Genomic DNA, 12,572 nt, shown 5'->3' with positions numbered 1-12,572 from the left:
GGTGAGGAGTGCACCTATGGGGAGACACTTGTCACCAAGAGGTGGTGGGTGTGTGCCTTCCCAAACACAGGCCATGCAGTGTGACACAGGCTCTGGGCACCATGTGCCCAGCACAGCGTCGTCGTCCCTCGAGCTCTCTCAGCCGGAGGTGCCACTGCATGGCACCCAGGAGGAAGCAAGCCAGGGACGGTGGCTTAGCAGCTGCTCTCCACCAGTGACCAGTGACTGGCGACGGCCGAGGCAGACGTAGGCTCTGCCCCTGGGGCCTGTGGGGAGGCCCCTGTGGGCAGGCCCCTGTGGGCCCACCTGTAGGCCCACCTGTCTGTGAGCCTGCTCCTCACAAACGCACCCCAACGCGTGGCTAGCTGGAAAGTGTCTTAAGAAAACTTCCAAAGGCCGAGTCTCACTTTGGGTACCACAGGGTTTGTCAGCCTCTACTGACATGGGAGGGCCGACGCCAGGCATTTGTAGGAGCAGCTCCCCATCCGAGCTCTGAGAGGCAGGAGGACAGTTGAGAGGTCACGTGGACAGCAGTGGGGGCCTGCTGAGCTCTGCCCCTGCTGGGCGCTCCCTGAGGGCCACGCTGCGGGTGGCAAGGTGGGACAGTCTTCAGAGGACACTTGCAACTGTCAGCAAGGAGCACTCCGGCTGTGTCTTCTGTTGCTCTCTCAGCATCCACCAGAGAGTCCTGAAGCACTCCCGTCGTCTAACTGGAGACGCCAGGGGGGAAGGGGTCCAAAACCCGAGGGCGGCACCCGGGATCTGCTCTCGACCCACAACGGTAGGTACACTCTCCTTTAAAATTCTCTACCAAGCAATCCTTGAAAGTATGTGCCGCTAGTAGAGAAAGATCAGCTCCTGTTTGGCAAAATTCAAGGTCAAGCTGCAGGTTAATCAGAGTGGGTGGTGCCAGCCACAGACACGTCATCTTGAACAGAGCCGGCTGATCCCAGGAGAGGAAGGCCTGGCGCGCAGGTCCTGGGAGTCAGCAAGGGGCACGTTGGCTTCCCTCTTGGGCTGTACTCAGAATCTGGGTCAACTGTGAAGGTGAGATCCATCCGGCTTCCCACCACCTCTGCCAGCCCCCGTCCACAGGTGGTGGGAGGAGCTGCACCTGGTGCCTCTTCCCAGAGCTGTCTGCAGCCAGCGGAGGTGGGCTCCAGAGGGGCCAGCTGCTCAGGGCAGATGCTCCCGTGAACACCTTGGCTGCTCCTCCCCATTCTGTTCTACATAAACAAGGCTCTTTCCTCATGAAGACAGCAACACATTCTTAAGAACCTTCAGTTGCTGATTTCAGGGTGATCTACACCCACGCCACTCTTCATAGTGCCCCTGGCCGCCCCACGGCCTTCGCCCTGCTCCCTCAGCTGCCCTGCAGGGTGACCACATTCCCCTGCAGCTTGCCAGAATCGCCATCAGGACTGGGGCCACCTTCAAAGGCCAGGTGCACCCAAGCCCTGCCCTCCCCGTCTCCCGTCCCACCCCCATCTCACTGCATCGACTGCAAGGGCATAGCCCGGGAGAGAGAACTCAGCTAACCAAGGGGCCTCCGAATCCTCCCCCACGTCCTCAGGTCGAGGCTGGGAGGCTGGGGTGTGGCCGAGGCCATACAGCGTGCATTGCACTAGCAGAGAAGTGCCTGTCAGCTCCTGCTGGCACTGTGCCAAGCAGCCCAAAGGCCGCCCGGGACACTACCCAAAGGGGCAGCACAACCGTGCAACCCACCTGGGCAGGATGGGTGCCCCAGACCCGCCCAGCAGAGCCTCCTAGAGAAGCAAGGCCTGGCTCAGCTCCAGCCACAGGGTGCAGGCCCTGGCCAGGAGGCAGGGAGTGCGCCCTGGGGCCACCTCACCTTTTCTATAGTGGAGCCAAAATACTCACTCACATTCTTATTTTATACTGTTCTTTCAAATAAAGGGATCTGGTGCAAAAGGAAGGAAACAAAGAACAAGAAATGGAGCAGGCATGCCAACCTGGAGCACAGTCGGCCCTGGGCAGCCGTCCAGACCCACTGCAGCTAGGGCTGTGGGCTCCTGTGCCCAGGCGGGGGCTCCAGGGCTTTGGTATTTTTGTCCTAATAAAACCACCCAGGCAGGGGGTGGGGGAGGCTGGGTGGAGCTCCGTGGCAGCGCCCTGCACCTGGCCCTGGTTCCACCCCCACACTGAGGGCCTCCTCCTCAAACTCTGAGAAGTGCCCTGTGACCAGAAGGGGACGAGGCGTGTGGATGGTGCTCACCAGGAAGAGGTGCCTCAGAACTCGCGGCTGCGAGCAGGGCCTGCACGTCACCATTTGCTGTGGTGCTTCGAGGGAAGCCGAGTTGGGACGGCTTTGAAGCACTTTCTTGAATCAAGATCTATCCAGGGATGTCCTTCTAGGGGACTCACTTTTCAGGGTCACTCTCCTGACCGGGAGCAGCAGGCACTGGGCAAGTTAGCAGGGAGCAGACCCACGTGGCAGGGGCCTGAGCTCCTGACCTGTCCCCTCCTCGGCAGGCTGTGGGGTCTGGAGTTTTCCCAGACCATGAGCTCTAACCTGTGCGAGCTGTCCCCTGGCCCTCTTCCCACGAGATGCAGAATACAGACCTGAGGCTCCAGGTGGGCTGTGTGCCTCCTGTCCCAGTCATGGGTGCTCACTGGCCATGCTGCCATTGGGTGCCATGTGCCTCGAGCCCCCAGGGGCAGCCACCACTGCTCAGATGTGGCGCCAGCAGCTAGAGCCACGGTGTGAGCACCAAAGGGAAAGGGCAGAAGCCTGTCCCCAGGGGTCTGCTGCCCCGGCTGCAGAGGAGGAGGGCAGGGTGTCCCTGTGCACCCAGGGCACCAGCAGGAGGCGAGGGAGGACAGCTCCCTGGGGGCAGCAGAGCTTGCTGAGAACCCCAGGGCTGCCCTTGGGGGCAGGTTCCCGCTAGCCACCTGGGCCTCATGGGGGTCAGCACACTCTGTGCAGGACGTGTGCCTCTGTGGTGCTCACGGACCTGGAGTGTGGGGTGGGGCTCAGCAGACCACAGCTTCCTGTGCCCACCCCTTCACAGGGGCCAAGCCTAGGGCGGGCCAGAGCAGAAGGCACTCAGAGAGAGCAGCCAGGGTGCCGCTCGCTCGGTGCTCTGCAGCCCAGGGTGGAAGGAGACATCGTCAGGTGGTGGAAACGCGCAGCTGTTCTAATCCTAACTTAACATGGAAGGTCTTTAACTCCTACAGATCAAAATTCTGATTAGCGGAGAGGAAGCTAAAAAGCCCATTTTAAAATCCGTAGTAAATATTTCCTTGTTTTATTGAATGAACAATTTTAAGTTCTTAATTAGTACATATCTATAAATTTATAAATGGCAATGTCAACGGAAAAGGGATTTTATAAGTACCACAAACCAGACAACAGAAGTTCTCTTTAAAGAGTGAACGGTCCAAGTGCACAAAGGGATTCTGGCTCCTTCCTCTCGTCTCCAAGGGGAATGTGAAGGCTCGGGAGCCAGAGGAGGGCCTGTGGGACCCTGCAGGGAGGGCGGGTGGCGTCTTCCGTGCCCACAGCCCAGCCCAGTGCCACAGTGAGGGCAGAGCAGAGGAGATTATGGCCCCCAAAGCAAGAGCCAGCTCCGAGCCCACGTCCTCAAGGACATTGGTGGTTCTGTGAAGTGACTGTCCTGTGGTGGGTCTCATTTCTAATGTCCCACGAGCGGGGCAGACACTGCATGTCAGCATCAAAGGCACATGGAGAGGCATTTGAGGGCCCTGTCAGCACACAGGGGGCCTCAGGGCCGCCCTTGGGGCTGCAGAGCAGTGAGCAGCCACGTTGGACAGCAGAGTACTGGTACAGTGGCAGTGCAGGAGTGACCCCGGCCCAGGAGGGAGTCGGGCCACAGCAGCAGGCTAGAGGCTCTGCACAGGGTTCCCCTGGGTGCCACCCTGTGTGAGCGCTCTGGACAGCACGGTGTTGACTGGAGCAGGGGACCCTGGCCCTAACCCTAAGAGAGTTCCTCTGTGACCTAAGAGGGCACACACCAGTATCTGTGACGTGAGGCCACACAGCACATACCACGGCAGGTTTCCAGCGCAGCTGGTGGCGTCCACAGGTCACTGCTGTTGGACTGGAAAGTAAGTTGGCTCACACGGAGCATCTGGACTTCGGAGACGCAGATATGAAGACTCGGTGACTGACAACATGGACTTTCCACCGGAAGCAAAGTGTACCGTGGGGGGAGGACTCGCAGGCAGGGGGGCACTGCCTGCTGACAGGGACCCGAGGGTCATGCCTTTCTGCATAGATGCTCCGGCTGTGACGGTGCCTGCCCCGGGCCTCCTGGGAAATGCCAGGACAGCCCTTGGCAGGTGCCTCTGTGGCTGCAGGTGGGACCTGACAGCTATCCCACTTTGAGGCTCTGCATGTGCCCAAAGAAGCCCATGGGCCAGGAACTGCCAAGAGGAAGGTACTTCCACCTGTGCGCAATGAGCCGGCTCCGGGCGCGACTCCAGGCCACAGGCCCACCTGAGTGTTCAAGGGAGCACAGCCGTGCTGTCCAGAGCAGTGTGTGCCACGGGGGTTCTGTCCTGGGCTCTGTGGGAGGGCGTGGCGGGAGCTCGGAAGGCCACCCAGCAAGGCACACAGGGCTGCCCTCTGCAGGAAAAGCTGCAGCAGGCTCAGCGTCTCAGATACTGCTAACCCACAGGGTTCAGGACTCAGTTCTGAGAGCCACACCCACCAGTGCTGTGCACACAGGGCCTGGGCACTGGGGAACGGTTCTGGTCGGCACAGTGCCCTGTCCAGCCACCAGGGGGCTGGTCCAGGCTGCAGACCACAGAAGAACCACTGGCCTTTCCCACAAGGCACCGGGAACCTAACAGCCAGATGCAGCAAGCAGATCCTGTTTGGATACTGGTTAGAACCAATTAAAGGCTAACAGGCATTTTAGGTGGAGATGCTGTGTGTGGTCATGTGGGCAACTGTCCTCTTTCAGAGTCGCACGCAGGAATCCTAAGGAAGGTCCGCAGCACACCAGGGACTGTCTCCTCCTCTTCCTACTTCTTTTCCTGCCCTGGGGATTCAGACGGGTGCATGCCAGGCAGGCGCTCCACCACTGAGCTACACTGCCAGACAAGGGTCTTCTCTAGAGCGCAACAGGGACGACACCGAGGAGGGAGGGAAGCACGGCCAAGAGTCAGCAGTGCCACGAGCCACCTCCTGCTTTTGTATATTTTGAAAACTTCCTAACTAAGAAACTATCTCCAGAAAATCGGCTCCTTAACAGAAGACAAACCCAACAGTGAGCCTACTTCCCAGGAGGCCTGGAGAGCAGCTGAGAGCTCTCTGGAGAGGGCTGGCCTGGCGGTGGCCCTGCTGCCCGCACAGGGCAGCCCCGGGCCTGGTGGCAGGACTGGCCCACACCCACCACATCTGACCTGCTGCAGCCACCAGGGCAGGCTCCACAGAGAGAAGGGAAAGACAACCTGTGTCCCGTCAGCACCAAGGCGCACATCTGTCAGGCAACTGACCAAGAGGAGAGGCGGCCGGCAGCCTCCTGTGAGCACGGAGGTTGAGGAGGAACTCTGAATGCCGTATGTGTGAATTCTTCCCTACTGCACACACTCAGGGCCTATCTTTGAGCCACACACTGGGGAAAAAGCAGTTGTCCTGAACACTCTTGTTCTAAGTAGTGCCTGGCTGCAGACCTGTAGTCGTCCACACGGGAAGCCACACCCAGCCTCAGAGTGTCACCCAGACAGCTGACCCCAAGGGGGCAGAGTAAGCTGGAGCCCCACACTGCAAGCTCCAGCCAAGTGGACGGGTAAAGCTGACGGCCAGGCCAGGTCCGAGGAAGCTGCTCCTGGCTAGGGCCTGTCCAGCATGGCCTAGGACCGCAAGACCGACTCAGTCAAGACACCCGACAGCCTGCAGATGCCAGAAATGTGTCTCTGCAAAAACAGTCGACCACCCAGGCAGAGGACTAGGGGCTCCCACACGTGGAACACGATCGTCCCAAGTTTCCATGGAACATTTGCAGAAAAATCAGAAACTTAGGTAGGATCAGAAAGGATACCCACTGCTAACAACCCCAAGATGCAGCCCCCCAGCTGTGGACTGGACCTCCTCCACGCTGCCCACGTAGGGCTGGCGACGGGGTGCACGGCAGGGGGTTCTCCGGAGCCCACTGAGGGACGCACCAGCCCTGGCCTTCACAGTGGTATGCACTGGGGTGCCCTCCGGCAGCCCGCAGGGCTGCTGAGACCATTGCCTGGGACACTGTGGCTGCTGTTGTGGGAAGAGTGAGGCCAAGCCCCATGTGTCGGGGCGTCCCTGCATCTCCTTATCTGAGTTTGGTGCTGGGGATGGAAGCCAGGGCCTCACGTGTGCTAGACAAGCGTCCCCCGAGCAGGCCCACCTGAGCCTGTCCCTCCTGTCCAGAGCGTGCCTCCCAGCACACCTGCACTATGACCCTCAGGTCTCACGGCTTCTCCTTGCTGCAGCCATGTCCTCTGTCCCCCCCCAAAGAAGACCAACACAAGAGGACATTCTAAACCAGTGTCCCTGCAGGCCTCTATCCAACCACAGCACTGTCTGGTCTCAAGTCTTGGCACTGGGACAGTCTCCAGGACGCCCCTGGCATGTGGGAGGCTGTGGTCTCCACCCACCTTTTCCAAGGTCGGGGTCCGGCAGCATTCACAGGGGTACCACAGTCCACCAAGGGCCATCATGAATCAGAACTGCGTGACCTTCAAGGGTGTAGCACCAGCTTCGACTTGAGCCAAGAGCACTCAAAACCCAAGACCCCAAATCCACGGAGGCTAAACCAGGCGCTCGTCTTTTTAAACTGGTGCCTAGCTTTCACCATCGGTGCTGGGGGGGAGGGGGGAGCTGTGCGTCTCCGACATGTCAGAGTACAACAAATCAGGAATTAGGGGGAAAACCCAAAACGGGACATCTAACATCCAGTCCACCACTCCTGTGTCTGAGCCCCACCCACATGGGGGGCGGGGGAGCCGGGCCTCCCTGTGCAGGGGTCTACAGAGGCCCAGGTGGGTTTCTATCTATCTGCTCTCCTGCAGTCAGGCTCTTTAAGTTGTTCTGCACCTCAAAAGGGACTCTCTCCCCACGGGTCTGTGCAAAAGGGTTGCTGAAAAAGAGGCTCATGTCCAGGGGGGCCTCTGCCTCAGAGTCCCATGAGCTCGAGTCTGTGCTGCTGGAGTCCTCGGCCGCTGTGGGCGGGTAGCTGAGCTGCTCTAACTGGTCGATGATGTCAGAGAACTGGAAGGCCGAGCTGGACTCGGAGCGGACTGAGCAGGCTGGGAAGTTAACCATGGAGCTGGCCTCGGACTGGCTGGCCGAGCTGGCCGTGTGCAAGGACAGCACACCAGGCGTGTCGCTGAGGGAGCTGGTCTCCGTGGGGCGCCCCCGGCTCTGTGGGAGGCAGGCACGCACCTGCACTCCAAGCAGCTCTGCAGCATCCGAAGTGCCACTGAGATCACTCCCTTCTCCAAACTCCAAACTGTCTTCCACGCTCGCATCTATTGCCTCGGCAGACAGGCTGTTTGGGCTGGACCCAGCAGACGGTAGGTGCTGGAAGGACACAGGTGCAGGGGGCTGGGCAGGGACCTGGGGCTCCTGAGGGACTACAGAGCTAGGCGGGAAGGAAAAGGCCTCAGAGCCTCCAGCAAAGAAAGAGATGTCTGTGGGGTCGTCGTCTATGAACTCCTCAGACACCTGTAGCTGCGCGTTTGTCAATGTGAACACGGGGCCTGCCCCACGGCACTGCTGGCCACACGGGTCCTCCCCCAAGGACAGGAGTGAGCCTGTGGGAAAGGCGTCCCCAGCACTACCATTACCACCAGTGGCTCTGAGCCCAGCCCTGGCCCTCCCTGCACCTGGGTCCACGGCACTGAGACTCCACCCCACAGGGCAGACAGAGCCACGGCCGCCCACCACACGACAGAGCCCCACACCTGGAACCAGCTGGGGCTCGGGGGGCCCGGGCGGGGGGGCTGAGGGTAGGCCGGGGCCTCCAGCTGCTGCTCTGCGGCTCCGCTCAGAGGCTGCACGTTTGGCATCGGGAGCTGGGGGGTCTATAAGGGGGCTGCTGCTGTCCTTGAAGCTGGGCAGGCCAGGAGGGGACCCCGGGGAGGAGGGGAATGGACCCCAGGAGACATTTGCTGGAGACAGGGAGGCAGAAGTCTTCAAGCCCTCGGCCAATGAGATGCTCTGCAGATCAAAATCGAGAAAACAAAAAGGAGCACATGAAATTACCAGTCACAGTTAGAAGTGGCAAAGCCAGCTGGGCCCTGCTTGGGATACCCACGCACTTCTCACCGTTCTATGGGAAGGGCGACCGGTCACACCTGCCGCTTAGCACAGAGCAGGGGTGATGCAGACTCACCATCACCTGCTCATGGTCCCTCATAATCCCCCTTTGTCTCTCGTGACATGTGACATCTATGTCACGCTGTGAGTACCCCTCTGTGGCGTGGGGACCCTCATCACCTGAGGCTGCCAGCACAAGGGTCTGGTGCTCACAGCTCATGGTGCCACTCGGCCAGCAGTGCCACTGGCACAGTGTGACACCAGGTGGCCAGTCCAAGTCCACAGTCCAGGAGGGGACTTCCCCTCAGTCCTCCCACACACCACAAGGCTGAGGGCCCCGGTCAGGAAGGCATCCTGCCCCCACCAGGGCAGAGGGACCTGGGCATCCCGAAGCCATGGCTCCCGCACAAGTGGGGAGTGGCCCACAAGCAGGGTGAGGATGGCCACAGGGGCGATGGAGGGATGGCCATGCTGCCCCTGGCACGCTGCTTCCTCTTCTCATGTCACTCAGCTCGCCACCCTGAGCTGCAATTGTGCTTGGAGAAAACCCTCACTCCAGTACAGGCACAGCCCAGCGTGGGAGGCTGGAAGGAGAGTGGTCAGTCAGGAGGTGGACCGTGCAGTGTGTGCCAGGCTGGGAGGTGCAGCCACACCGGGGGCACTCGGGACGGGCAGCACAGGAGGGTGTTTCCCTGGAGGCCTGGCACCTCCCTGAATGTGGGCAGCACTGTCCAACAGGCAGGAAGAGTGAGCCCAGGGGGTTCAAGCCACTGCTGCTGCTCTGCCCGGGTCCTGGGCTCCAGCTGCCCTCTCACCAGTCCTTTTCTAGGGAGCCTCTAGGCCTTCAGGCCTGGACTCCACATCACTGGCCCCTGTGGCTCTCCAGCCTGCAGTGGCCAGCGTGCTCCTGTGAGCTGCCCTGACCCATCTGCTTTTGTGGCCATACATGCACATGTCCCCTGGAGGACACGACGAGCACACAGTGTGCCTGTGCTGTGACACGGAGCAGGCATGTCCATGAGATCAGTCTGTCTCCCAGTGCCTATCAAGCCACCTTTCTTTTTTTTTTTTTTAGTTTGGATTGAACTCAGGGGGAGCTTGACCACTGAGCCACATCCCAGAGCCTGTCTCTAAATAAAAGGCCTGGGATGTGGCTTGGTGGTTAAATGGCTAAGTGCTTAGACCTTGATAGATCACTGAGGCTGGCTTTGGACTTGCGATCCTCCTGCCTCAGCCTCCTGAACTGCTGGGATGACAGGCGTGGGCCGCACCTGGCTCATCCTTCCCTCCTCTTAATCATTCAACCACATTCAATATTCTCTTGGTTCTTAAGAGAACTCAAAGCTTGAATGTCATTTTAGACTGTTCACACTTGAAATTAAATTCAAACTTTATAAAGTAACAATTAAAAACATTCCTTTTTAAATCCAACTGATGTAACAGGAGTTTCCAGAGGGAGACACCTGGAAGAGCAGAGGCATGGATGTGGAGCAGCGTTTGAGCAGAGCCTCAAGACACAGGTGCACACGCGGCTGCCGACAACCCCGCTTAGAGTCAGCCACAGGCCAGCCGCGGGCAGCTTGGGCAGGCACACTCAGGACCCCCTGGAAGGAGCAGGGCTCCACGTGCAGCCCTTCAATGCATGCAGAAATCAACACCCAGACACACCATCACACTGTCCTCAAGCAGGGGATGGAGCAGCAGCTGCTGCTCCTTGGGACGTCCCAGCCACATCCTTCTGGGAGGTGTCTGTGCATGCCTGCACGACAACTAAACCTGGGCTGGGAAGCCACCAAGGGCTGTGCAGGGTCCCAGTGGGAAGGACACTGAGTGGCAGAGCTCCAGGCGGGGCCACCCCTGGCTGAAGAGTCCCAGGGCTGGAGCTGCAGGGCCAACCACTGTGACGACCTGAGCTTCTGGCTACGCAGGTGGTTTTCCAGAGGGTAGAGGCAGGCCCCAGGTTTTGGCCAGGGACGACTAACCTGTTTTGGCAGGTCTGCAGTCAGAGCACGGAGGGATGCCTGGGTCTTGCTGTGCCATCTGCAAACAGAATGGGCAGTGAGTAGCCTCCCCTCCCAGGCCTGCTCCCACAGCAGGGCAGCTCCCACAGAGCAGCAGCTCCCACAGAGCAGCAGCTCAGCGGAGAGACATGCCAGGCGTGAGGAGGGCATCAAGACCTGGTCCAATCCCCCACACAGAAAGAAAGAAGGCAAGAACAGCTCAGTGGGCATGAAGCTCAGACTGGCACTTAACAAGAAGTGGGCAGGATACAAGGAAGGAGAATCAAAGCAAAACAGCACCCCCAGGAGGGGGGGTCATGAGGCCTCTCCCACGGGTTTTCAGATCTGAGTCACTGCGCTGTGTAAACCGCTCTACGTCAGCTCAGCTCTGCACACGAGGAACCACACGTAGCACCTCTCTATATACACACATGCACGTACACGGGTACGACAGCTGTAGGGACTACAAAGCTGCCTTTTTACAGAAACTGAAACAGGAATCAAGCATCAAAAAACCTATTTGTAGCTGGGTGCAGTGCGCACGCCTGTCAACCCAGCCTGTCATCCCAGCAGCTCAGGAGTCTGAGGCAGGAGGATCCAAAGTTCAAAGCCCGTCTCAGCAACTTAGTGAGGCCCTAAGGAACTCAGTGAGACTCTGTCTCTAAATAAAATATAAAAAATGGCTGGGGATGTGGCTGAGTGCTTAAGCACCCCTGGGTTCAACCCCCAGTGGGAGAAAAAAAAAATTGGTGAATTTGAAATGACTTTTATTCAGATAAATATTAAAACTATTAATTTAAAAATATTTTTTTTTAGTTGCAGATGTACACAATACCTTTATTTAATTTATTTTTTTTGTGGTGCTGAGGACTGAGCCCAGTGCCTACCACTGAGCCCCAGCCTCGGCCCCTGACATGTTAACTTTAAAAGCACAGACTTCACCTCCTGGAGATCCCAGGGCTCACCTTTCATATGGCGTTCTCCTCACCCCACCGTCTCGGACGTACTCTGCCAGCTGCTTCTGAGTTCTCCCACTGTGAACAAAGGCTCGGGTTCTCAAGAAAGAGCCAGCAGTGACCACAGGCCTCTGTCCTTGCTCGAGGACAGGCGTGTGCACATCTTGGAGTCATACTTTATAGTAAGCGTGCGGGTCTTCCAGGCAATGTTTCTGTCACGCCTGTTTTCTTTTCATCTGTGGTGCTGGGGACGCACCCAGGCCTTGCACGCGCTAGGCAAGCGCTCTGCCCCTGAGCGGCGCCCCGTCCCACTATGCTGATAAGCTCCGTCCAGTCACCGTCTCTCATGAGAACCTCCTGCGTGTGGCTGCTCACTGCCTGTTCTGTCTGCCCGGCCCACCTCCCTCTCTACCTGGGGCCGGCCACCCTGCAGCCCAGGGCAGCCCTACCTGTATCGGAAGGAGGAGCCCCGGCTGAAGAAGACAGCTTTTGCCTTTGGCTTGGGCTGGTCAAGAAGTCTAAAAAAGGTGTGGTACTCCACACAGATCTTCCAGAAGTTCTTACACTCATCTCTGCTCCCCAACAAGAATTCTAACGTGTCCTGGTAGGGTCCCTGGGAACAAAACACAGCAAGCAGTTCAAGCAGCAAACCTGACGATAAGGTACTGGACAAGAGAAGGTAAATTCAGGAAGCAGATCACACATCAGGAAGTTTCAAAATTAAAAATTACGAAGGTTTTTTTTCCCTAAAAATTGAATATAAAGGCTTCTAGTTTTGCTGGCTTTGTCCAGTGGAGAAAGCCGTAGTGCGAATCTTCCCTGTGGACACTGTGGAAGAAAGCCCTGCACCTCACCTGCCCCCATCCCGAGGCACAACACACATCCAAACCCGAACCGCGGGGACGCTCCACGCCAGGGTCCCATAGGGAAGCCACTGCATTCTCCTTCACAACTGTTCTTTAGGATACATTCCCAGAAACCAAATTCCAGGCCTGAACACAATTACTGTCCATAAGCACCATAATAACTCCTCTATTTAGTCTTAAAAATCAAGGTGCTGAGGGATGCAGACGTAACTTTGCCAAGTACAGATACCAACATGGCTCTGGGCCTTGAAACACCAGGCTATTCCAATTACAGTTGCGTTGGTAACCTGAGCAAGTCATTATCTTCTTTCTCTACCTTCTCAGAATAACTGCAAGAAACAGGTGTGTACTCACAAGAAAAAATAGCCTTTTATTTGCGTTCTGTTTTCCAGTGCTGGGGATGGAACCCAGGGCCTCACACATGCAGGGCAAGTGCCCCACCCTGCACTGCCCCCCAGCCCTTCTC

At 58.1% G+C, this 12,572-nt stretch overlaps 1 protein-coding gene across 5 annotated transcripts in view; it reads right to left on the bottom strand.

The window, feature by feature from the left end:
• Farp2 (FERM, ARH/RhoGEF and pleckstrin domain protein 2) overlaps positions 1-12,572 on the bottom strand; it is a 96,727-nt gene that overhangs the window by 18,954 nt on the left and 65,201 nt on the right. For all 5 annotated transcript variants that reach the window (XM_026414786.2, XM_026414791.2, XM_026414790.2 and 2 more), the window contains 4 exons: positions 11,690-11,853; positions 11,250-11,318; positions 10,267-10,324; positions 7,930-8,185 (listed from right to left, as the gene is read on the bottom strand). In XM_026414786.2, the coding sequence (XP_026270571.2) occupies positions 7,930-8,185; positions 10,267-10,324; positions 11,250-11,318; positions 11,690-11,853 (547 nt within the window). The remainder of the gene's footprint in view (positions 1-7,929; positions 8,186-10,266; positions 10,325-11,249; positions 11,319-11,689; positions 11,854-12,572) is intronic.

This window comes from Urocitellus parryii, chromosome 1, assembly GCF_045843805.1.
Source record: "Urocitellus parryii isolate mUroPar1 chromosome 1, mUroPar1.hap1, whole genome shotgun sequence".
In the NCBI taxonomy this organism is placed as follows: Eukaryota; Metazoa; Chordata; class Mammalia; order Rodentia; family Sciuridae; genus Urocitellus; species Urocitellus parryii.
This window is presented reverse-complemented; position numbering and strand designations above follow the sequence as displayed.